Source organism: Pelodiscus sinensis, chromosome 15, assembly GCF_052426305.1.
Source record: "Pelodiscus sinensis isolate ZL-2025 chromosome 15, ASM5242630v1, whole genome shotgun sequence".
NCBI lineage: Eukaryota > Metazoa > Chordata > Testudines > Trionychidae > Pelodiscus > Pelodiscus sinensis.
In genome coordinates, this window is record NC_143066.1 from 5,546,181 (window position 1) to 5,570,672 (window position 24,492).

Consider the following 24,492-nt stretch of genomic DNA (forward strand, 5'->3'; position numbering starts at 1 on the left):
TGTTTGTTGCGATAAATGGGAGTGTAAATACAAAAGACTGAAGTGGATAAAAATATCTAACAATGGACTAACACATTTCATGCTGCCATACGCCAGCATTCAAAGCTTGGCCTACATAGCAAGTCCATGTATTGTCCGTGTAGTAGCCAACTCCTGGCCTGCTCGACAGTCTGTGTTGAAGCCAAGACACGAGTGCTCACACACACCTATGCCCAGCTCTCCAGCCTGGATTTCGGCATGCTACCAGCATACTTGGCAGTGGAGTTTTGCAGAAGGTAGCTTTGAGTTAGCGAAGGTGGTAAAGAGAATAAAAAAGAGATGGTTCATGGTAGCACCCACTGTGAGGATGGATGGTCTGGTAGACAAGCTACTGAACTGGCTGAGGCTTGTGAGATCTGGGTTCAAATGCTTGCTCTGTCCCAGACACCCTTGGGACCTTGGTCTGGTCTTCAGACTTTTCCCTGCCTGTACAATGGGAATTAGCCTTCCTTTCTCCCACACTTGGTCTATCTTCTCTCCTTAGGAACAGGGACTGTTCTTCATTAAGCATCTGTACAAGCCTTTAGCTCCATGGGGCCCCCTTGGTCAGGGCCAGTAGGCACTGCTGTGATAACAGAGTATTCAGTTACTGAGGATAGAGTTTCTCTCTTAGGGTATGTGTAGACTACATGCCTCTGCAGACCAAGGCATGTAAATTAGATGTACCGACATAGTCAATGAAGCAGGGATTTAAATATCCCCTGCTTCATTAGAATAAAAATGGCCGCTGCGTTGTGCTGGCTCAGCTGTTTGTCGGCACGAGGCGGCAATCAACACGGGGATCGGCCAGCAAGGAAAGCCTTTGCCAACCGATCCTATAAACCTCGTTGCACGAGGCATAAGGGATCAGTCGGCAAAGGCTTTCCTTGCCGACCGATCCCCATCTTGACTGCCACTTCGTGCCAAAAAGCAGCTGAGCTGGTACAAAGCGGCAGCCATTTTTATTCTAATGAAGCGGGGGATATTTAAATCCCCGCTTCATTGACTATGTCAGTATGTCTAATTAACATGCCTCAGTCAGCAGAGGTATGTAGTCTAGACATACCCTTAGTGCAGTTGTGTGTCTACTCTGTGCATTCTGCTAACATGGTTTGTAACTACTGTAGCTACATGGTTTCTGCACCTTAGAACCCTGCATTCCCTGAGTCCCTTGCCCTGGCCTGGGGAAGGGGAACCATTCATTGTGGGGGAAACTCCTCTTTCGTTTTATTAACCGACAGCCCCTGATGGTAGTGGTACCTGAGTCCGTTCTGTGTCCTGTCTGCTGTGGAAACGCACTGCCCTGGTTCCTCAGCTTCTCTCATGTTCCCTGCAGGATACTGGCATTGGAATGACCCAGGAGGAGCTTGCATCTAATCTCGGCACCATTGCTCGATCTGGCTCAAAGGTAAGAGCGTTGTTTTGTCCTCATGGCCATTTTCATTTCACTGAGGGTCCCCCATCCTGCATCTCCTGAGGCTCTGTTGTGAAGGGGACCTGTTAGGAGGTGAAGCCATCCAACCAGCCTCATTGTTCCGGACCTATGGTGTGTGTGGTCATTGGTACCAGGATAACCCTAAAGAACTGTTTTCCTCTCACTGACGGATCAAGGCCACATTTGCCAGGGGGTCCCTTATGTATAGAGCCTATATTGTATCCGCATCTGTATCAGTAAATATGTGCTGCCGATATTCACAGATATAAAGTAGATATCTATGGATTTGCAAGACTCTACTTGTGTCCTATATTCTGTATAGCCAGGTTCTTTATATAGTCAAGGTGCATCAGGCTGAGCCGCTTTGTTAAAGCCAACTCCCCCTCCTCTCCCCCAAGGCATCCTGATGCAGATCCACAAGCTCTCTGCCATCATGATCTCAGCGTCGTGCCACATGTGGCAGCACAGTTACTGGCGAGGTGGGATGGGCACAGCTGTTTGCTGGTGCATGTATTTGCCAGGTTTTTTCATTTCCTGCAACTGAGCAATCACACCCCATTCTCTTTCCTCTGTTGCACCTGTCACAGCCAGCACTGCCCTCAGCAGCACTTTCCTGGTCCAAAGCTGCAATCACTGCCCCTCCCTTACGACATTGCTGTGTAGGAGCAAGTCACTGGCCCCCTTGCCACATGTGCTGCCCCCGCAAGGGTGAGCTCAGCCCCCAGAGTGCTGACCACTCCAAAGTAGCAGAAGCGGAGGGGACTCCTTGGAAAGGAATGTACCAAGGTGCCAGGCTCTCTCAGAGCAAACGTAGCACCAGGCTGAATAGGGGCATGTGGGAAGAGCAGCAGTGGGGGTATGGGAGAATGCTGCAGCCTTCCAGCAGTAGTTGAGGATCTGTGGACTTGCAGTCCAATATACCTGGTACTCATTGTCCTTACAGGCATTTTTAGATGCCCTGCAAAGCCAGGCAGAGGCCAGTAGTAAGATCATTGGCCAGTTTGGAGTGGGCTTCTACTCTGCCTTCATGGTAGCTGAGAAAGTGGAGGTGTACTCACAATCTGCGGAGTCCGGAAGCCCTGGCTACCACTGGTCTTCAGACGGGTAAGAGCTGCAGAACAGGAAAAGGAGGCTAATCTATTTGTAAGAGTGAATGAGTTTTGTGATGTCTGTATCTTCACCTGGGTGGGGCCTGGAAGGCGGGGGGGCGAAGGGGAGGTGAGGCGAGGCAGGGCACTGATCTTTGCATCTAGACAGCAGCTAAAATTCTGCTTAGGTTACAAGCATGCCCACTGATGGGGGGCAGGTGGGGGAATAAAGGGGGCAATTGCCCAGTAGTCCAGAGATTCAAAGGGGGCAGTTGCCCCGGGTTCCTTTGAACTGCTGCTGGAGGTAGGGAAGTTCTGCAATCTGGGCAGCACTAGGGACTGACTGCCCTTGGTCCTGCCCCTTCCACCCTCAGGCCCCACCCCTTTTGAAGGCGCAGAGTCATTCCCCACCCTTCCTGCTGGTCCACAGTGGCTGTTGTCAGCCCCACTGATTACAGGTGAAAGTCTCTGTTATAAACTCACCCCCCATGTAATGCAGCTGCCTAGCTGTGCTGGGGCAAAGCTGCAAGGGCTGCTCCAAGACAAGAGAGTGATGGGTTGGGAGAGCTGGGTGGTGCCCCTCCCTGCAGACTGTCAGCTCCACACTGCTACAGGCTGGTTCAGCAAGACAGCTCCATGTGAAGTCAGTCCTGCTAAGTGTGCCAGAGTGACAGCTCTCAAGACTGGCTGTACTCTGCCCCCAGAACCTCAGCCCTGCCATGGAGCGATGCTGCGGGCAGAGGACAGAGGCAATCCAGTCTCCAGGGGCTGGTCGTTTTGCTGAGTGTGCCAACAAGGAGGCCTGCCGTAGTGTGCTATAACAAGGGCACACACCTGCTGGGAGCTGGGCTTCCCTATAGGTCACCCACTCGTTTCCCACGAGCCACCGAATGTCCATCGCATGGCAGAAGCTTTGAGTTACTGCAGGCTTGTGCCAGATTTGGACCAGAGCCCTAGATGTGAAAAGCTCCACATCCTATTAAAAGCCTGTGGGAAGAAAGAATTTGCTGAGTTACAAATCCCTGAAAATTCTTTTTACACATGAATCTTTGGCTTCTGTTGTGTTCCAGATGATGGTCTGCTTTGCAGTGCCAAATGTAATCGTCCTGTCAGGGTCGCTGCCAATCCTGCGCCTTTCACAGTGTGTTTCCCACCCTTGTATTGGTGCTGCTCCTTGAAGCATTTGATCCTTAGGCAGATGGAACTAGGGATGTAAGTGACTAGTCAACTAGTCGCTTCCTCTCCTCCCCTCCTCCCGAGGCAGCAAGGATGGGGAGCAGGAACCGGTGCTGGGGGGAGCCAGCTTAAAAGCCGGTTCCCCCTAGCACCATCTCCGCGGGGGGCTGAAGTGCAGCAGGAGACCAGGTGCACGCTGGGAGTCAGATGATTCCTGGCTTGTGCCCCGTCCCAGAAGCCGCGCCTCTGCTTTTTAAATGTATTAAGAACTGCTAGGCTCTTAATACATTTAAAAGGCTGAAGTGCAGTGGGGGGAATTGGGTGCGAGCCGGGAATCGGCTGTCCTGGCTCGCGCCCCGTCCCGCTCGCTGTGCTTCAGCCTTTTAAATGTATGAAGAGCCTGATCGCTCTTCATACATTTAAAAGGCAGAGCCACAGCAAGGTTAACTCCTGAGGGGAACTAACCCCGCTATGGCTCAGCAGCCCCCCCCTTATTGACTAATCAACTGGTTGATGGAAATTCAATCAACTAGTCAATTAGTTGATTAAACGCAACTTATCCCTAGATGGAGCAGTCTCTTTGAACTAGAAAGCGAGGAGATGACCATTGGTAGCAAAGAAGGCCCTGTCACTGAGCTCAGCAGCCTTTTGTCACAGTGTACCACTGCAGTCTAGTGGAAAAAATCATAGATGGGGCACACGTGCGTGGGCCAACAGAAATCCATGCAGTCTGCCTGTTCAGACCCCGTAGTATCTGTATTAAATGCTGCAAGTATCTGTATTAAATGGCGGTTTAGCCCAGACAGATGACATCATCCAGCATGCAATGATGCTGTCAGTATCTGCTGGGAGCTGTGGTCTCTGCTGGCTGTACCAGATATAAATCTGGGTGACAGCTTATAAATGCCACCGTGCCCAATGTCCATTGACATCAATGGGAGCGGGGTGCTGAGGAGTTGTTCGTGGTTTGAAAAGCTCGTCTTTGGTTAATGAAATGATCTCTTTTCACTCTTGCTTGTTAATGAGAAAAAGGGAGAGTTTTCTATGCAATACTGTGTTTCTAATCCTAGCTCAGGAATGTTTGAGATCGCAGAAGCCTCTGGTGTCAGAACTGGGACCAAAATTATTATCCATCTCAAAGAGGAGTGTAAAGAGTTTGCGAATGAGGACAGAGTCAAAGGTGAGGAGGGTGGGGAAACGGTGCCTTCTGCACACCAGTATCGTCCGTGGGAGAAAATGTAATTGTGTCCCTTGGACTCTGGTAGCCCCTCCCACCTGAGGATTGCTGTCCCCATCTCAGGGAGGACTAGAGAGCTGGTGATGTGGTGACAGATCTTAGATTAGACCCCAGTGTGTCCTGACTCCTAGTCTCCTGCACTGGCCAGGCACCCAGCCTTTGATGCCTATACATTTGTAAGTTGCCTGTTGGGTGATGCTGTCTTTCCCCCATAAAAGTTGACATTTCATTGCCAGAGCTCTGGGAGGTCTCCCCACTTTACAATCCCACCCTGGTGGGGCTCCACACCAGTGCTGCAGTTCTTGTGAAGATCAGCGGAGCTTTTGGAGCCCTGTGGATGGGAGTCAGGGTTGCAGTGAAGGAGTGAAGCACTGTGGGCATATCTTCTCTATAGCCTTCCTGCTGCAGTGCTTTCTCTTCCTGTGAGCAGTCCCAGGTGAGCCCTAATTCTCTCGGGCTACCTGGAGCTGTGGAAAGTTCCATGCGCAGTATTATAAAGCTGGGAGGAGTCTGCTCCTCAGAAGTTCTCTGTCACTTGAGAGCTATTACAGTGAAGCAGCTGATATTTGTAAAGTGCTCTGGGATCCTCTGCTTAAGGGGCCTGGGAAGGGCAGAGGGTGATGAGATTTTAAGGGTGAGCTTGGGCAGAGATGATCTGTCCTTTGCTCACCACAGGTGCTGCTCACAAAAGTAGGATGACACTCCTGTTGGTATAATCCAGGAGCCGCTTGCCCCACCCCCAAAGATCATAGCTCCACCCCATTCTTCCTCTCTTCTAATCTAGAATTATACAAGGTGCTGCCAACTCAACCCCCATCAGATTTTCCCATTTCCTTAAGAAAAGTCAATTTGAATTAGCAAGCAGGCTTTTTCTAGCAATCTGTCTGGGAGCTTAAACTCCTAGTTTTCTAACATTGGCCTACTTTTGTATATTTCACAAGGTAGGAGGAAAACTGTTAAAAGAACCATAAAGATTGCAAGGTGTGGTTAGCAAATGGGAAGGTTCCATAGCCTGCTAACTCTAACTTTGCCCATCTCTTCATAGGCATTTCAGTGTGGTATGTAATGATGTGATCTCTTGCTGTTATTTTCATGGATCCCTATTTCGTTTCATTGTACACATTGGATTATATATTTAAAATATTTTACTAAACATGCACGTGTGAATTGCATTTTAAAATGGTTCTAACATGGCCAAATTTAAACCAGTTTTTCTTGAGACCTTGAAATATACTTCTCCCTAAGAATCCTATTTTTACCAGTTTTCCACCTCTCTACTTCACACTGTTTAGGTGTGAAAGCTGAGGTTTTTTAAAATGAAGAATTCCTTGTCTAATGGGAATGTGTCCCCTTCTGTCTCTCGCTTTCAAATAGCTGAATAGTTTTGCTAAAGAAACTCATTTGCCCTGGGAAGAAACCAAGCTTCTTAAATTCTATCCTGACAAGTGAAAGGTACAGGGAGTTGTGAGCCACATAAAAAGCTGGGTGACATGGAAACACTTGAGCCCCACCCTTTAACTGTCCCTATGTTCTTCTCAACCCATGTTTTGAAATTAGTGTGGCAAATTAGCACTTCTTCATTCAAAGTTGTAACAGTAGCAGTAAGGGTATGTCTAGACTATATGCCTCTGCCAACAGAGGCATATAAATTAGACATACTGACATAGTCAATGAAGGGGGATTTAAATATCCCCCGCTTCATTAGAATAAAAATGGTCACCGTGTTGTGCCGGCTCAGCTGTTTGTCGGCACGAACCGGCAGTCAAGACGGGGGTCGGTCAACAAGGAAAGCTTTTGCCGACCGATCCTGTAAACCTCGTTTCACGAGGCATAAGGGATCAGTCGGCAAAGGCTTTCCTTGCTGACCGATCCTCATCTTGACTGCCGCTTCGTGCTGACAAACAGCTGAGCTGGCACAACACGGCGGCCATTTTTATTCTAATGAAGCAGGGGCTATTTAAATCCCTGCTTCATTGACTGTCAGTATGTCTAATTTATATGCCTCTGCCAACAGAGGCATGAAGTCTAGACATACCCTAAAAGAGAGAAAAGTCCTTTTACGTTGTCCTCTCCATTCCCTGGGCCAGTGCAGGATTATTTGCCGGAGGTTTATTGGCGTTTTGCTGGGTCCAGTTTTATATGCCCTAACCAATCCATCCCTTCTCTCAGGAGAAGGTTCTACAGCTTAGTCGATCTCACTGATGTTCAGTCAAGACTTATAAAATCATAGGATACTAGAAGTGGAAGGGATCTCGAAAGGTCATCAAGTCCAGTCTCCTGCATTCATGGTAGGGCCAAGCATAATCTGTCTAGATCATCCCTGATAGATGTCTAGCCAACCTGCTCTTAAATATATCCAGTGATGGAGATTCCACAACTTCTCTAGGCAATTTATTCCAGTGTTTCACCACCTTGACAGTTAGGAAGTTTTTCTAACCTAAACCTCCCTTGCTGCAGTTTACTCCCTTCCTGATAGCAAGCTAACATGTTCCCTTTTGTCTGTACCATTATTCCTACTTGTACGTCAGAGTGCTACATTAAATACTCCTTTCCCACTTAGATCTTCAGCTATTTCATATGTTTATAGACCAGTCTCACTGCCTCTACTTCCAGTTGCCATCCCTTTGCTAAGCTAAATATTCAGTCACTCCAGACTGCTAACTTTTGATGTTGCTCTTTTCTGAGCTCCTCCAGTCCATGTATTTTTTTCTGATTACCAAATGAGCTGTGGTTCAATGCTATGGGGAGTAGGAGCAGGCTGCAGTGGGAGCAGGAACACTTCAAAGGGGCTAATCTGTGCTGACACAACAGTTTCTCATGGCCCATCCCGGTGTCAACAATGTGGAAGCTGAAATCTGATTAAAACCTGTGTTCTGGATTTTTTTTTTTTAATTGAAAGTGCTTCTCTCTGTTCCAGAGGTGGTGACAAAATATAGCAACTTCATCAGCTTTCCCCTCTACCTCAATGGGCGACGCATCAACACTTTACAGGTAAGATTGAGAGTCGTGGGTTGGGCAGTGATTGGAAGGGAAACTTGTAGCCTTGCAGTGGGGTCAGGAGATCAGTGAATAGGTCCAGAAATGACCAGGGACTGCCAATGGGTGAAGCAGTGATGATTTCTTAGGGCAGCAGTGGGCAACTAAGGCTAGTAAATGAGCCGCATGAGTGGGCCTTCTTCGTCTCAATGGACTACAAGATTGTCATAATCAAGGTGATCTTCTGGGATAGGGTAGTTTTGCTAACTGCGCTGTGTACCTAGAATTTGTGGGGTGTGCAGTTTAACCTGTGCTTTATGGCTTGAGTGCATGAAGTCTGTGACCTCTCCTGTCTCTATCATTGTCGTCATGTAGAGTCCAGTGATTGCAAGTCGCTGACTATCTTCTGTCTCCAAAGTGGTGGCATTAATTCATACCCCCCACACACCTAATGTGCACATACAGTGTACTTAACAGGGAGAACCACGTGAATGTTCCCCGTCGCACCTTGTGAGCCTCTCAGAAGTCAGGTTAGCAAAAAGTAGAAACTGCACGCTGGCCTCCTGGAGTGATCAGTACTAGCTCCGTTCCTTTTTAACTTGTATGTAAGTGACATGGCCCAAATGACATGCTGCAGGTTCATTTAAGCTGACAACCTGGCACTAGCAACACAGGCTGTAACACTCAAGTCTGTTCTCTTCAAGGGAATGGCAGCAATAGTCGTCTCAATCAGGTGTCCTATTCCTATCCAAGGTCCCTGTCCTGGTTCTCATTCTTCCATTTTTCCACACAGCAAGACTGATTCCCTGCAAACTTAAATTTGGAGATGGGACCCATGTTACAGAAACTGATCCCCCCTCCCCCAGGAATTACTGAATACTTGTCATTTAGCCAATGCTACATTGGAGCCTCTTCCCACTGAAGTGTGATACGTTGTTTGGCCACAGAAATAAAATCAGCCCAACATCCATTGTCAAGGCACTTGCTGGATTCCCTATGGAATCCTTGAGAGGAGAGAGATCTGGCTGCAGGGAGAGCCAGTCTTTGTAAGGTGGGAATCCTTAAGTGTCCCATGGTTGTGCAGGATACGATGTTGTCAGCTTTGAAAGGCCAGGCCATAATTAGTAATAGTGCGGCCCAGCTCAGGACCCTGTCCAGAATGATGGAATGTGTTAGGAGAGGGGCAGAATAAAAAGCAAATGTGTCAGCGTGTGGCTGTGGGGGGGAAGGGGAGTGTCACAGTTACCAGACTGGTGGGAATTTAAGTATCCTCCTCCCACACAGGCACTCTGGATGCTGGACTCCAAGGAGATTGGTGAATGGCAGCATGAGGAGTTCTACCGTTTCATAGCCCAGGCTTATGACAAGCCCCGCTACACCCTGCACTACAAGACGGACGCCCCCCTCAACATCCGCAGCATCTTTTATGTACCCGAGATGGTGAGACTCGGGGGGGGGGGGGGGGGGAATCCTCAGTGTAGGCTGTGATCACTTCAGACCTCTGAAACCCATAGTACCAGCAGAGCATGGTGCTTTCATATGAACCCTGCTCAGGGCCCCAAGCAGTGCCCCCTGGGGTTTGATGGTGTGTCTCCTTTCCCTCTTGCTTCCACAGAAGCCATCCATGTTTGATGTCAGCAGGGAGCTGGGCTCTAGTGTAGCCCTCTACAGCCGCAAAATCCTCATCCAGACCAAAGCCGCTGACATCCTGCCAAAATGGCTGCGTTTCCTCAGAGGTAGGCTGGCTGGGAAGTGAGCTGGAGTGTATGAAGGGCTGCAACAGCATCTTCCTTTAGTGTCACTTAAGGCAGTGGCTGCAGATTAGTTTCTAAAGGCTGCCAGGATGATGACGTGAGACATCTGCTAGATATTTGTGGGGAGGGAGAAGTTAGCAAGGGATTGAGTACTCTAGGTCCAGTTGTACCCTACTCATGTCACTGCCTGTTCTAGGAGTTGTCGACAGTGAGGACATTCCCCTGAACCTCAGCAGGGAGCTGCTGCAGGAGAGCACCCTCATCAGGTGAGCAAACAGCGGGGCTGGTTCCCAGGGGGTGAGTGAGAGTGCTACTCCATCTCTGGGTATGTGGTGATAAGCTATGGGATGCCATTTCAGATCAAGACCTGGCAGGTGAGCTGGGCAGTTCAGCTCACTTCATGCCCCGGATTGAGAAGCTAAAAAACAGTGCAGACTGTGACCACCTCTTTACCTCCTTCTCACTGCCTCATTGTCTGTCAGAACCACCATTGTCCAAAGCATTGGCTTTCTCCTTTATCTGTGAAGACATTTAGTTATCTGTAATTAGCTTTTATCATTCTAGTGTTTCAGGTTTGTAGCTGATGAATGTTTTGTAGCTAGACTTTCTACCATAGTGTTTTGTAGTTAGGCTTTAACCTAAAACCTTGGAACACCTTGGTCCATCGACTGCTTTTGAAAATACTTGTACTTACTGCAGGAAACTCCGGGACGTTTTGCAGAAAAGGCTGATCAAGTTTTTCATTGACCAAAGCAAGAAGGACCCTGAGAAATATGCCAAGTTCTTTGAGGACTACGGGTTGTTCATGAGAGAGGGGATTGTGACTATAGCAGAGCAGGATGTCAAGGTACATACTTTACTAAGTATCTGGCTGGCGTGAAAAAGAACAGACCGCTGTCCAGATTTGGGATAAGGCAGGGAGGTGCAGGAAAGTGATTCTCTTCACTGGATCCTACCATTTGTTCATGCGACCTTGTTACAAATGTTCCAAAACATTCTGATCTCCAGTGTCCTACAAGGTTTTAGAAAGGGGTGTATGGGCAGGTGTCATTCCCCATCTTTTCTCAGACACAGCCCACACACTAGACAGAGTAAATATGCCTTCTCCCTGGGACTAGCTGTTATTAATCCCAAAATTAACACCCCCACCTCCCTAATTATAGACCTGTCAATCTAACATCCATCCTGGGCAAGATACGGACAACTGAGACAGTACTTGATTCATCAAAAATTAAAGGAGGGTGATATAATCAGTATTGATCAACGTGGGTTTATGGAGCATAGATCCTGTCAAACTAACTTGATATCTCTTTTTTGGTAAGATTACAAGTTTGGTTGATAATAGTGATGATGTAATAGACTCCTGTAAGTTATTTGACTAGCTATCGAAAGACATTTTGCTTAATTTTTTCTCTTTCTAGTTTTTTAACGTGGCTCATGATTAAAAGCAGGCTACCTGACAGAACTCCAAATGTAGTTGTAAACAGGATCACCATTGAGTGGGTGTGTCCCTAGTAGAGTTCCACAGAGACTGGTTCTTGGCCCTATGTTGTTTAACGTCTTTGTCAATGACCTGGAAGAAAACATAAATCATCACTGATAAAGTTGGCAGATGAGGCAACGGTTAGGGGAGTGGTAAATAATGGAGAACAGGTCACTGATGCAGATGGATGGGTTGGTAAGCTGGGCTCAAGCACACACTATGTGTAGAGCCCTGCGGGGATGCAAAATGTGCATCCACGTCCAATCTGCAAACATGATACACAGATGCAGATATCTCCGACTATGAAACGGACGTCTACGCATTTGTACATGGTTACATGTAAATGCATATATCTAGGAACCAAGGATGTAGACCACACCTACAGGATGGGGGAATCTATCCTGGGAAGCAGCGACTCTAAAAAGATTTGGGGGTTGTAGTGGATAGTCAGTTTTAGGGGATGCCGTCCTTGGATTTAAGCCATGAAAACACCCTGTAAAGCAGTAGTCACTAACCAGTAGATTGGGATCAACTGGTAGATCTCAGAGCCTTTGACGGGTGATCCTGACCGGTTTGGCCAGGAGGCTTTTAAGTGCTGGCACCTCATCTGCTCCTCTCAGCTCTGCCGTGCTGCTCCTGCTCTCTGCCTTGGAGCTGCCCTCCGCCCTCTGGGAGCCTCCTGCTTGCTGTGCAAGGCATGAGAAGAAGAGGAGGAGTTGCTGATATCTGGGTGCCCTTCTCCCACTTCCCCATCTCCACAGAGCAGAGGAGGGTTGGGGGTGAAGGGAGTTTGCTGGCTGCTTTTGGGAGTGATGCAGGCCCAGGGTAGGGGTGAGCCTGCCTTAGCCCCACTGTACCACCATCCAGAAGCCACCTGTGGTAAGCGGTGCCCAACTGGAGCCTGCATTCTGGGCCCCGATCCTGAACCCCTCCCGCATCCCAAACTCCTGTCCTAGCACTGAGTCCCTCCTGCACCAACACTCCCTCACAGACCCTGCACCTCGAACCCCCTCCTGCACCTCAACTCCCTGCCCCAGGCTTAGCTCAGAGTCCCTCCCACACTTCAAATCTTGTAGCTCAAGATCAGAGCCTGCATCCCCCGCACCGCTGCCTGATAAATGTGAATGGGGGGGATGGTGTGAGCAGGGGCAGGGAAGGGGCGGAGAGGAGGAGGGACCAGGGTGTTTGGTTTGAGGTAGATCCTGGATTGCACTTAAATTCTAAAAGTGACCTTGTGCTTAAAAAGGTTGCAGACCCCTGCTGCAAAGAAACCACATTTCCTTCTGTCTGTGCTGTGGAGGAGAAGCTCATCCAGTTTTTCCAATGACCTGTTGCCCCCAGTTAGCTGCTGTATACTGTCTGTGGCACTGCAAAGACCTGGGCAGAAACTCAAGCAGGTGTCAGGCCCCTCGCAGTCCCTTGCATGGGAGACCACACCTCTGACTCGGTAAATTTCCTCACCTAGGAGGACATAGCGAAGCTGCTGCGTTATGAGTCCTCAGCGCTGCCTGCAGGCCAGCTGACCAGCCTGACTGAATATGCCAGCCGCATGAAGGCAGGGAGCCGGAATATCTACTACCTGTGTGCGCCCAATCGGCACCTAGCTGAGCACTCGCCATACTTCGAAGCCATGAAGAAAAAGGATATGGAGGTGGGTGAGCAATGTACTGTGTCACAGCAGGATACTAGTTGGTATCAGCCTCCCAGAGTGCTGCCTCTGCTGCTAGGCCCAGGTTCCTCTCTGTAGGGTTCCTTGGGTCTGGTGTATTTTACAGGCTTGCAGGATACAGCAGAGCTGCTGCAGAGGAGAGGAAACCAGGGATATGTTGCTCCCTGCCCTCTCCATGTGTTACTTCATCTTCAGTCATTCTGCGGTGCTGCTGGAGCCTATCAGTCCTCTGCCTCCTCTTGGGCGTGGATATTCACCTTGCAGTGGGGAAGGGTTTATTGAAGGGTACTGGGAGCCTCACAAAGTGCTGAGTTGGTATTGGTCTGTATTGGGGAACATTTGTGGGCTCTTGCATGTCCTTGGGCTTAACACCACGGCAGTACCACTGTCATACCTCAGAGCCAGTCATTAGTGGGCAGTGTCCGTACCAGGGTGGTGAGTGAGGAGCGGGTCAGTGGCTGGGCCTTTGGCCTATTCCAGGTGTCCCTGGAATGTTCTCCTCACCTTTCATAGTTCCTCCCCAGGGCAGCAAGAATTCTGTCTCCATCCTCCTCCTCTCCAGCAAATCTCCCATTGTGAGTTTTAGCAGAGCCCTCTGAGGAGGTTCATTTCCTCTTGGGCACTGAGCAGGGATCTGATAGGATCAGGTGGGCGTATTCCACACTGTCCATTTCATAGGCCTTCCATGGATCTGTGGCAGAGGGTGGGGATGAAATCTGGAGGATAGATTACTTGAACTGGAAGGGACCTTGAGAGATCATCAAGTCCAGTCCCCTCCCTCATAGCAGGACCAAGCACTGTCTCTAGATCATCCCTGATAGATGTCTGTCCAACCTGCTCTTAAATATCTCCAGTGATGGAGATTCCACAACCTCCCTACACAATGTATTCAGTGTTTAACCACCCTGAGAGTGAGGAGTTTTTTCCTAATGTCCAACCTAAACCTCCCTTACTGCAATTAAACCCATTGCTTCTTGTCCTATCATCAGAGGCCAAGGAGAACAATTTTCCCCCTCTTCCCTTTGACTCCCTTTTAGATACTTGAAAACCGCTATCATGTCCCCTCTGTCTTCTCTTTTGCAAACTAAACAAGCCCAATTTCTTCAGCCTTGCCTCATAGCTCATGTTTTCTGCACCTTTAATCATTTTTGTTGCTCTTCTCTGGACCTTCTCCACATCTTTCTTGAAATGTGGTGCCCAGAACTGGACACAATACTCCAACTGAGGCCTAATCAGTGCAGAGTAGAGTGGAAGAATGAAGAAAGACAACAGGAGTGTTGTCTTTCTCACAACACTCCTGTTAATGCATCCCAGAATCATGTTTTTCTTTTGCAACAGTGTCACGCTGTTGACTCACATTTAGGTTATGGTCTACTATGACCCCTAGATCCTTTTCTGCAGTACTCCTTCCTAGACAGTCGCTCCCCATTCTGTATGTGTGAAACTGATTGTACCTTCTTAAGTGGAGTACTTTGCATTTATCCTTATTAAACTTCATCCCATTTACCTCAGACCATTTCTCCAGTTTGTCCAGAATACTCAAGGATGAGCAGTTGTATCTATAATTGGCAGTTTCTTGACTCAGCACTGCATCTGCAAAGAGGAGACCTCTTCAAGAGAAGGCTGTTCTGGGTGTGCTGAGATTTTGTATGTCATGGCAAGGCAGAGATTCCCACACTGTTCCCCAGTGTAACCCCCATTATAATGAACCATTTCCTTCCGGGACCCCAGACAGCATACAGGGTGCTAAGCAACATGATATCCTCCATCCGCATGACTGCACATGCACCATACATGAGGCCCCACCATTTTACTCCACAAAGTGGCATCCTCTGCACAGCGTGCTCTCATACATATGGTGCACGCAAGATCATGCAGTGCAGAGGATGCCACTTTGTAGAGCAAAATGGTGTCCTCCATGCACTAGCACCATACGTGTGAGGTTATGCAGTGCGTAGCAGAATGGCATCCTCCATGCCTTAGGGACAGCCCTGACCTCAGCTGCTGATGGTACGATCTGCTTCTGCAAGGGGAGGGGTTTGCACAGAGCTCAGCAGTGTCAGCCAGCAAACCACCATGGGTCCTTGAGGCGTGTTATGTGTGTCTGGGGAGCAGGGAGTTGGAGGAGCAACTTGAAGCTCACGAGGCCACTGAGGAGTCAGGAGGCCAGTGGCTGTAAAGGGAGGGGCAGTGCAGATCTGCAAGCATTCGTTCATGATGCTCTTGGGAAAGGGAAGAGGCAACTGTCCATGCAGCTCTGAGCTGCCGGCAGTCCTGTTCGTCCCTGGACTCCGCGTTGCTCACTGTCCTTTCCCACAGGTGCTGTTTTGCTATGAGCAGTTTGATGAGCTGACGCTCCTGCACCTCCGGGAGTTTGATAAGAAGAAGCTGATCTCAGTAGAGACTGACATCGTTGTTGACCACTATAAGGAAGAGAAGTTTGAGGAGAGCCACCCAGGTAGGGCATCTCTTCCCCCCATTACAGTTGGTGCATGGTCCTGGGCTCAGCATGTACATTCTCCAGCTCTGCAGCCAGATGGGGCCGAGTCTCCCACAGGTTAGCCAAGGTGGTAGCTAGTGAGAATACCCTAATTTCATGTCCTCCCTCAAGAAAGCATTAAGGCATGTGAGCAAAACGCTCTCTAGTTTGTATCCTGCCTCTGCAGTGCCGGCCTGGCCCTGACCTGGGCAGCTGTCTCCTTGTATAGTGGCTAAACTGCTGGTGGCCAATTCTTGCAAGTTCCTTTCCTGTCACTTCCCCACCTTCTCTGAAGAAAGGGGGGAGGGATGCAGCTGCCCCTCCTAAATCAGTGCTGCCTGCCCACTCTGGGAGACTTTTAGCCAGCCTGCCCTGTCCTGTGATGCTATTTAGGTGGCTGAGGATTCATGAGGCCAGTGGCTGTAAAGCACAAAGGACTAAATGTAGGTCTCAATAACGACACTGAGACCCCTGAAGCAGGAGCGCTGTAGCAGAGCTGTAAATTCTTCTCTTTAAAACAAAAGAAATCTAACATTGCCCTGACTAGTAGGAGAGCAGGCCTTGTCTGCTATGGACAGGAGCCAAGCAGTTTTCTTGTTTAAAACAATTAAGTTCACTGGCTTCTCTGGTCTAACCTAGTTTTAAAGCCCACTTTATTGTAATAGCAGACATTGCTGATGCCAGAGGGTAGGGCTTGGGATGGAATAAGCTTTCTCTCTTTGTGCATGGGGTGGTCTCTGGAATGATGCGTGTGTATCGACCTAGTGCAATCTCTCTGTCTGTGGGAGAGCAGATGGGTATGTGACATGGACAAAGCTGCTTTTCAGGAACAAAGCACACAATCCCTAGTGCTGCCCCATGGCAGTATTGTGATGTAACCCATCCTATCCCCACAGCTGCAGAACGCCTGACGGAGAAAGAGGCTGAGGAGCTGATGGCCTGGATGAGAAATGCTTTGGGTTCTCGCATCACCAATGTTAAGGTACGTGTGCTGTAGTGTTCCAGGAGCTAAAGGTGGAAAAGACCTATATAGATCATAACCTCAGAAAAGAGGAAGTCTGGTAGGTGGTCAAGGCTCTGAACTAGGGCCCAGAAGATGTGGGTTCAGCCAAATTTGATCTTGGGCAAATCACTTGATTTCTCTGTGCTTCAATTTCCCCACCAGTTAAATGGATATAAATTGTTCTTCCTTTGTCTTGTCTAGTCAGACTGTAGGTGCCTTAGGGCATGGATGGTCTTTAACTGTTATGTGGAGCACCTGCCACAATGCGGCCTTCTCTTCAGCTGGGCCACTGGATCCCATAGTTGTATAAATAATAAGTCTACCCCCATTTCCCTTCTGCCAGGGCAAGATGTTAGGAGTGTATCTGATGGTCTCACGCTTCTCAAGGGATAAGGCTGGAGCTACATGGCCCTTTCAGTAATATTCCTACATAAACCCAGCTCTTGTCTTTCCTCTGGTGTGTCAGTTTCAGCCTTGCTCCTTTGGACACTGTCCTCGGGTCTGTACACCCCAGGCTGGTTTGGCAACCGCAGGGCTAATGCAGACTGGCTGCCTGCTCAGCCTGAGCTGATAGGCAGCCCCATGGCAGCTGGGGTATTAAAGGGCTGTGTGGCAGGAGGGCTGCTAGCAAGGCAGAGGGACTGTAGAGAGAAGCTGGTGCTAACAAACTGAGAAGCTGAACATGAGGCTGGAAAGCCCACGGATAAGGAGCAGCAGCTCAGGGAACAATTAGGTTCTTGATACAGTTTAATTATGGCTACTCTGAACAAGGGCCCTGAGCTGGAGTCCAGTGGATTGGGTGGGCCTGGATTCTTATGCCTCATACCCAGACTAAGGAGGGAGAGGGAAAATGGTCATGGCATGTTAGAGGCCAGAGGAGTGAGTCCAAGACCGCTGGACTTTGAGTTCTTTGTTTGGCCCTTTCTGCTAGCTATGAAAGGAGATCAACTGAGCAGGGACTTAGCTAGAGAGCTAGGTTGTATAAGATGACAGGCTCTGTTGACACTCCAAGAACTGGAGGGGTTATTAGACTGACAGGACCGTGGCAGCACAGCTCCTGGACACAGAGAGGCACTCCAGTGGCAAGGATATGCTCCTCCAGACACCAGTTCTTTGGCTTGGCTCAAAGGTGTGATTGTGGTTGAATTGTTCAGGTACACTAGGGCTACCAGGGAGCAGTTAGGGTGGTAGAGAGTACGTGGAATGATCAGTAACATTTGGTGGGAGAATAATTCCTTGAATTCTCCCTCTGTAAGCATTAGAGTGAACTGAGACAGAGCTTCATCTTCATCCTACACAGCCCTCTGGGTAGAAGATCTGAATTGCTCTGCCTCTGTACAGTGAGGGATGGATGGGACTAGCTTGAGGGCAGAGAAAGGATTCAGGGCAGCACTTTCCTGGTGTGGGGATGGACGCTACAGAAAACCCTCAGGTAGGCAGATAATAGACAGAGGCAGAACCTTCGGGGAGGTAGATAGTGGCAGAGGCAGAGATAGAGCCACATCATCCAAGCTCCCCACCCTGTGTTCAGTGTGTCTCACATGTACCATTCAAGCCATGGGCTTTCACCCTCTTGTAGGCAGTTTCTTGGGTGTGGCTGTAAGTTCTCTATGAGCTTTGTGTAGATTCTGCAACAAGGGGACATTCTCCTCCCTGCCGAAATCCAGCCTTTGAGCCCTTTACTTTCCCCTTCCTCTGAGCCATGTGCATTTCCCATCTTGTCCCTGTTTGCTGTTCCTCTGACAGGTGACTCCACGTCTGGACACCCATCCGGCCATGATCACTGTGCTTGAGATGGGGGCTGCCCGCCACTTTCTGCGCATGCAGCAGCTGGCCAAGACCAACGAGGAGCGTGCCCAGATCCTGCAGCCCACACTGGAAATAAACACTGGGTGAGATGGGGCAGAGCCAGAGCACTGCAGCTTGCAGGAGGTGCAGAGGCAGATATTGGCTGGCATAGCAAACTTGAACCAGCTGGGATCCTCCATTCTCTTCGCATGTGTGCTGGTGTGTCTTGGCCTATGGAGCTGTGCCTAGTAATGGATACATGCCCCTGCCAGCCCACATGATGTCCAGCCTCATGGGGGAGTTCCCTGGCAGCAGCCATCTGTGTTATCCACAGGGGATAGGGGAAGAAGCTCAACAGATACGGTAATGTACATGTGGAAAACATAATCCCAACTGTACATGTCAAATGATGGGGTGTAAAGTAGCTATTACCACTCAAGAAGGATCTTGGAGCCACTGTGGATAGTTCTCTGCAAACATCCACTCAATGTGCAGCAGCAGTCAAAAAAGCAAACAATGCTGAGAATCATTAAGAAAGAGAGAGAGAATATCTCATTGCCTCTAAATAAATTCATGATACATCCACATCTTAAATACCATGTGCAGATGTGATTGCCCCATCTCAAAAAAGGTATTTTGGAATTAGAAAAGGTTCAGAAACGGGCAATAAAAAAGACTAGGGGTATGAAACAGCTTCCGTATGGAGAGATTGGGACTTTTAATCTTGGAAAAGAGACTAAGGAAAGATTTGATAGAGGTCTATAAAATCATGACTGCTGTGGAGAAAGTAAATTAGGACGTTTTGTTTACTTCTCAACACACGGACTGGGGGGCAACAAATGAAATTAAAAGGCAGCTTGTTTAGCACAAACAAAAGAGTATTTCTTCAGACAACTCAGTCAACCTGTGGAACTCCTTGCCAGAGGATATTGTGAAAGGCAAGACTTAGACCAGGGTTCAAAAAAGAACTAAATCAAGTCATGGAGGGTAGGTCAATCAATGGCTGTTGACAGGGAAGGTGTCCCCAGCCTCTTTCAGAAAGTGGGAATAGGTGATGGGACGGATCACTTGATGACTACTTGTTGTTTGTTCCTTCTGGGGCTCCTGATATTGGCCACTATTGGAAGACAGGATACTGAGCTACATGGATCTTTGGTCTGACCCAGTATGGCCGTTCTTATCGGGCTTTTTCACACATTCCAGGGGTACTGCAACCCTGTGCTGATTTCTCATTCCATTGCAGGCATGCACTGATCAAAAAACTCGATCAACTGAGGGTCAGCCAGCCTGACTTGGCCCAGCTGCTGCTTGATCAGGTGAGGGCCATGTTTGCACCATGCTCCCTGAGCAGGCTACCACATCTGTGGGCAGTAAGGGAGTGGACCAAGGCTGTCTCGTGGCCAACTGGAATCATGTACCCAGTGATCCCCACTCTCGGTATTTTTAGAACGCAGTGACCATTTCCCTAGAATGTTTTGGTGTCATCCAGGGATGGGTCTGTGTTGCTCATTCTGGCCTACTACAATTCGTGTCTGGTGCAGAGCTGAGAACGATGCTGTTTACACCAGAGTGGGCAGCACTTGGGGGGAGGGAAGGGAAGGGAACCAAGCAGAAAGAATTCATAGGCAGTACCTGACATTTAAGATGGCTCTCTTGAAGTGTGGAGGGATGGTAATTGTGTCTGAAACTGAACAGGGCTCCAAATGGCACCTCACCTTCATACACTTGGGGCATGGAGTGCTGGAGAGAATCCACGGAATCATATATTCCCCCGCCACCTCCCCAAATGTGCCTTGATGTGTAGCTTTTGATCTTTTACAGAATGGCGGCACTTTGTCACTTCATACCAAGGTGGCTCCTGTTGCTAACAACATCTCTTCTCTGTGCCTTTGTCTCGCTCAGATTTATGAGAATGCCATGATAGCAGCAGGACTAAATGATGACCCCAGACCTATGGTGAGCCGTCTAAATGAGCTCCTTACCAAAGCCCTGGAAAAACACTGATCCTCAAACTGATCGAAGGGGCAAGCTCTGTGCCAGGTATCAGCCGCAGTTCCCTCAAGCACAACTTCCACTGTCAGCTGATGGAACAGCCGTCTGGTCCCAGACTCCGTACAGTGAGACTAGAATCTCTGCAGGTCTGCGTGGCACATGACTGTGCTCCCAAGTTTCACTTTAGAGAGAGGTTCCAGTTGTAAGTACTGGGCTGTGTATTACCCTTCCAGAATGGCATCATCCAGCTGAGATCAAAACCAGGAGATTATCGCTAAAATGATTTGCCAGGATTTCTGAGCTTGGCTCCAAAGTTCTAATTTCATATTGATTCCAGAAACAGTCTTTCCCAATAGCAAAATTGACATCAGGAGTCCACACTAGCTCCATGAAACAGAGCCCCAGATACCCATCCAGGAATTTGCCCTTGTACGCTGTGGGTTCAGAACACCAGCTTCGGCCGAGCAAAATGAGTTTGTCACAAAACTTCCACCCAGTGGTTAGCAGGCACCGGGATAGATGGTTGCCATTAACAAACATAGGTCGGAGTGGTGTGGCAGATAAGGTAGCTGAGCTACTGGATAACTGAACTCAACTCTGTATCTGGGGATATATTTGACAAGCTCACTTGGCATTTTGAACAGTTTTTCCAGGGTTTCTGCCTCCCTTGTGGTATAATTGGCATGCCCTAGGTAATCGCTGTTCTGCTTATTTATGTTAAATAAATTCTTCATTTAATTATACCTTCACCAGGGGAATTTGCCTTATTTTTCTCTGTTGTGCCCCAGCTCTGATAGCATGACAGTTCATAACCTTTCACACACTCCCCAATGCTGAGAGGCAGCAGGGTCCTAGAATGGTGGGGGAGAGCTCCTTCTGTCAGTGGGGTGGGGGATGGGGAAGGCCATATAGAAGGAATTGGAAGGGAAGTAGGAGGCGAGTCCCTGAGCTATGAACCCTAATTCTTGTCCTTAAGGTACTAAGAGCTAAACTCCAGGTTTTTAACATGTGCTAACTACCCAGCAGAAAGGGCCTGAGAGAGACAAGCTACCATGGTCCTCTGTTTTTCTGTTTCACCGGGCAGTTGAGCTCTGTACAAGATTTTTTTTTTTAATAACCAGTAGCATTGCAAACTCAGTGTGGGCTCTTACTGGAGAGTTCAGGATGAATCAGAAATAAGATTCCATAAGTAGAACTTGGTTAATGATTCTGGTGCCATGTGAGCCAGCATAGAATCAGCTCTCTCCCAGAGATACTTGAGCTCAGCAGGTGAACACAAATAAGCAGTAAAAACTTGTCACTAAACCAGCATTTTGTGATGCTGACCAGACAAAATTGAAGAGTAATGTTGTCATTTTTTAAATACCATAAACTTACCTCAGCCTTTGGGAAGATCAGAAAGTAGAGCCTTTCACCTTTCCATCTCTAGGATTAACTCAGACTAGCATCGTCAATGTGTGAAGTCTGTTCAGTGTCTATATGGTGGATCATGAGCCAGCTCTGCTTAAGGTATATGTAGCATCTTGTTGCTGTTTAGTCATTTAAATAAATACCACCCAGTAAATTGGACTTACTTATGGTCTGCATTATACTGTATATAATACTAAGGCCATGTCTACAGTACATGGAAGATTGATACTGCTGCGGTTGATCTTCTGGGGTTCAATTTAGCTAGTGTCATGAAGATGCACTAAATTGAACTCAGAGGGTGTTTCCCTCAGCACCAATAAGGTGGTGTGGCGGGTATCCCCTGATCCTGCACCTCTGTCCGCAGCAAGATGAGACTCCGCCAGCAAGTAGAATAGAGAGGGTTTATTGGTTCTCCAGGATACAGTACAGAATTGACGTCATATGGTTACAGGAGTCAGGGCCAGGCAGCCTTGGACCCCTCGGGATAGGGGTCCACTAGCCCCTCAACCCCCAGTATTCAGCTTAGTCTCTTCATGTTTTTCCAGCAAAGACTGCCCTTCTCCAAGCCACACCCTTCTGTTGTTCAGACCCCTTTCCTCATCAGGTGAGAACTGGTTGGACCATGAACTACATGAGGAGAGCCTCCGGGCGACACCCCTCCCCCCCCCCCACTGGGCAGTGCTTACAGATGCAGGCCAGTAGGGGTCACCCGCAGCCCACACTGCAACCAGTGAAGGCCCAACCAGAGTGGACCTACAACCACTAGAGTAAACAGCCCCCCAACTACGTCACACCTGCTCCTCGTGAGGAGTATAAGGGAAGTAGCCGGGAGCATTTGCTCGCATCAACCTCCTGCTGTGTGGACTGCAATTTAAGATGCATCGACTCCAGCTATGTTAATTAATCTTAGGTCATCCTTCTGCTCTAGTGTTGAGCGGGCCCAAGAGTATAAATGAGGCAGTTCAAATTCTGGGATCAGGCAAAACCTAAGGCTACATCTACAGTGGCAGCTTCTTGCGCAAGAACTCTTTTGCGGAAGAGTTCTTGTGCAAAAAATCTTCCACAAGAGCATGTCCACAATTCCATGTGCTTTTGCACAAGAGATGTGCTTTTGCGCAAGAGCATCCATGGCAGTGTGGACACTGATGGTCATTTTAACCATAGGGGCTTCTTTCACAAGAAATTCATGTTGCCTGTCTACACTGCCCTCTTGTGGATCAGCTCTTGCGGGCTAATTCCTCATGGGGAGAGGAATAACTTCAGGAAGAAGCCCTGTTTTACAACGCTATACTGTAAATTTACTTGTGCAAGAATGCTCCTGCAGTGTAGACAGCAGGCAAGTTTTTGCGCAAGATCAGCTGTTCTTAGGCTATGTCTACACTGGCAGCTTCTTGCCCAAGTGTTCATGTAATTAACGGGTAATAAATTAGGCTCTTAACCATCCTTTTTTCTGAGGCTGGTCAGCTGAGCCACAGGTAGCACTAAGGAGTCAAATACATCCTTAACACAGGCAATGCCACATAGTTATAGACGGTGAAATCCAGTTTGGAAGGATGTGTCTGAGACCCTGTGCTTTGGGACTTGGACAGAATCCCTTGAAGGTCTGGCTGGGACTTTGAGACTGGGCCAGCTCAAAGTAGTTCCCTGGGCTACGTAACTGAGAACAGAGCTTTGTTCATCCAGACTTCCTGCTAAAACATTCAAGAGAGTGTCTTGGGTAGAGTCCAGCATTGTGATTTACAGACAAACCACAGGCCAGGAATCTGCATTCTAAGCTCCTTCACCAGCAACTGTTTAAAACATTAAGGGAGGCTATTGTTTCCAAAAGCAGAGAACTCAGGAGCCATTAATAATACTTAGTAATTCTGTTTATGCTTTGCAAACACTAATTCTCCCATCTCCGTCGTGAAGTTAGTCATTACTGTCTGTATTTAACTAGTGGCAAAACTAGCACTGAGGGTAAATGAATTGTTCAAGGGTACACAGTGAATCTGAGCTGGGGCCTAGATCCCAGAAATCCTAAATACATTTCAATAAAAAAAATGGAACCAAGTCATTTGAGATGTACAGCCATTGCCAGAGTTTCTAGCCCAGCAGCTCCGGAGCCTTTTCTCCCAAGAGAATTCCTGCCTGTTCTCTGGTTCAGCTTTAATGATTGAAAACTGAGGCACCTTTCAGCTCTATCAACTGTGACAGGTTGGAACCCCCCTCCACACACCCACCACGCTGCCATCTGATATGCTAGTTTCCGCTGCACCAGGTTGCTCTTAGACCCATCCAGCACACAAGCAGGCAAAAGCAGCCCCCACAGCAGGGGCTGGAGTAACCTTCAAGGCCACAGTAGGTCTGGGGCCAGAGCAGCCCTTGACATCTGAAGTCATGGCACAGCTGGGGCTGGAGCAGCCTGTCCTGCCACTGGGTGGGGCTGCTCCAGGGTTAACTCTGAAACCTAGCACTTAACTGGTTAACATTTTAAAAGTTAATTAACATCCCTGCATTCAGCAAAGCCACTCAGGACACAGTCCTGAAAGGCTCCTCCCTTCCATGGAAACCACAAGGAAGCTCACCTTTGTTTCAGTAAGCACAAGTACCATGGGTGTCGAAAAAAATCTCGGTCCTCCTAGGGTGGCCCCTAGACAACGGAAACTTTGTGGTCCCCGGGATATTCCTGTGAGACTCCTTATTGCCAGATCACGGGGCTTAGCCAAGGGGAACGACGGATCTGTTGTCAGCACGCTGGTACCCGTGAACAGGGCGAGTTCCCTCTAAGGCTGTGGTGCTGGGGGTGCGCAGTAAGCACGGATTCCCCAGTGGATGGCAAAGCTAAGAGGGGCCATTGGAGCGCTCCTGCTGCCTCATTAAACTCCCCGCAGGAGCCGGGAGCTGTGACTGGAGAGCCGTTCCGCACTCGCCCGTCTGCGCGTGACCGTTTAACCGACAAAACGCTCGCGCGGGCCCAACCTGGCTGAGCCGTTAGCAGCCGG

The 24,492-nt window shown here is 48.7% G+C and overlaps 1 protein-coding gene and 1 long non-coding RNA gene across 3 annotated transcripts in view; one reads left to right on the top strand and one right to left on the bottom strand.

Annotated features, from left to right (window-relative positions):
- Positions 1-20,847, top strand: part of TRAP1 (TNF receptor associated protein 1) — a 39,403-nt gene extending 18,556 nt beyond the window's left edge. Inside the window, exons 5-18 of the mRNA XM_075899109.2 lie at positions 1,355-1,426; positions 2,397-2,557; positions 4,788-4,897; positions 7,872-7,945; positions 9,215-9,370; positions 9,546-9,666; positions 9,881-9,950; positions 10,384-10,531; positions 12,633-12,818; positions 15,156-15,294; positions 16,212-16,297; positions 18,065-18,210; positions 19,350-19,422; positions 20,009-20,847. Coding sequence (XP_075755224.2) covers positions 1,355-1,426; positions 2,397-2,557; positions 4,788-4,897; positions 7,872-7,945; positions 9,215-9,370; positions 9,546-9,666; positions 9,881-9,950; positions 10,384-10,531; positions 12,633-12,818; positions 15,156-15,294; positions 16,212-16,297; positions 18,065-18,210; positions 19,350-19,422; positions 20,009-20,110 — 1,644 coding nt within the window. The 3' untranslated portion in view covers positions 20,111-20,847. The remainder of the gene's footprint in view (positions 1-1,354; positions 1,427-2,396; positions 2,558-4,787; positions 4,898-7,871; positions 7,946-9,214; positions 9,371-9,545; positions 9,667-9,880; positions 9,951-10,383; positions 10,532-12,632; positions 12,819-15,155; positions 15,295-16,211; positions 16,298-18,064; positions 18,211-19,349; positions 19,423-20,008) is intronic.
- On the bottom strand, positions 9,945-24,213 carry LOC112547016 (uncharacterized). Of its 2 annotated transcripts, none has more exons than XR_012896091.2 (3): positions 24,076-24,213; positions 11,141-11,257; positions 9,945-10,203 (listed from the first exon to the last, which is right to left on the bottom strand). It is a non-coding gene; the product is annotated as an uncharacterized LOC112547016 (long non-coding RNA). The 2 variants fall into 2 exon arrangements; XR_012896090.2 differs by lacking the exon at positions 9,945-10,203 and adding an exon at positions 11,683-11,853 and having other exon boundaries at positions 10,526-11,257; positions 24,076-24,205.
- Positions 24,214-24,492: the final 279 nt, after the last annotated feature.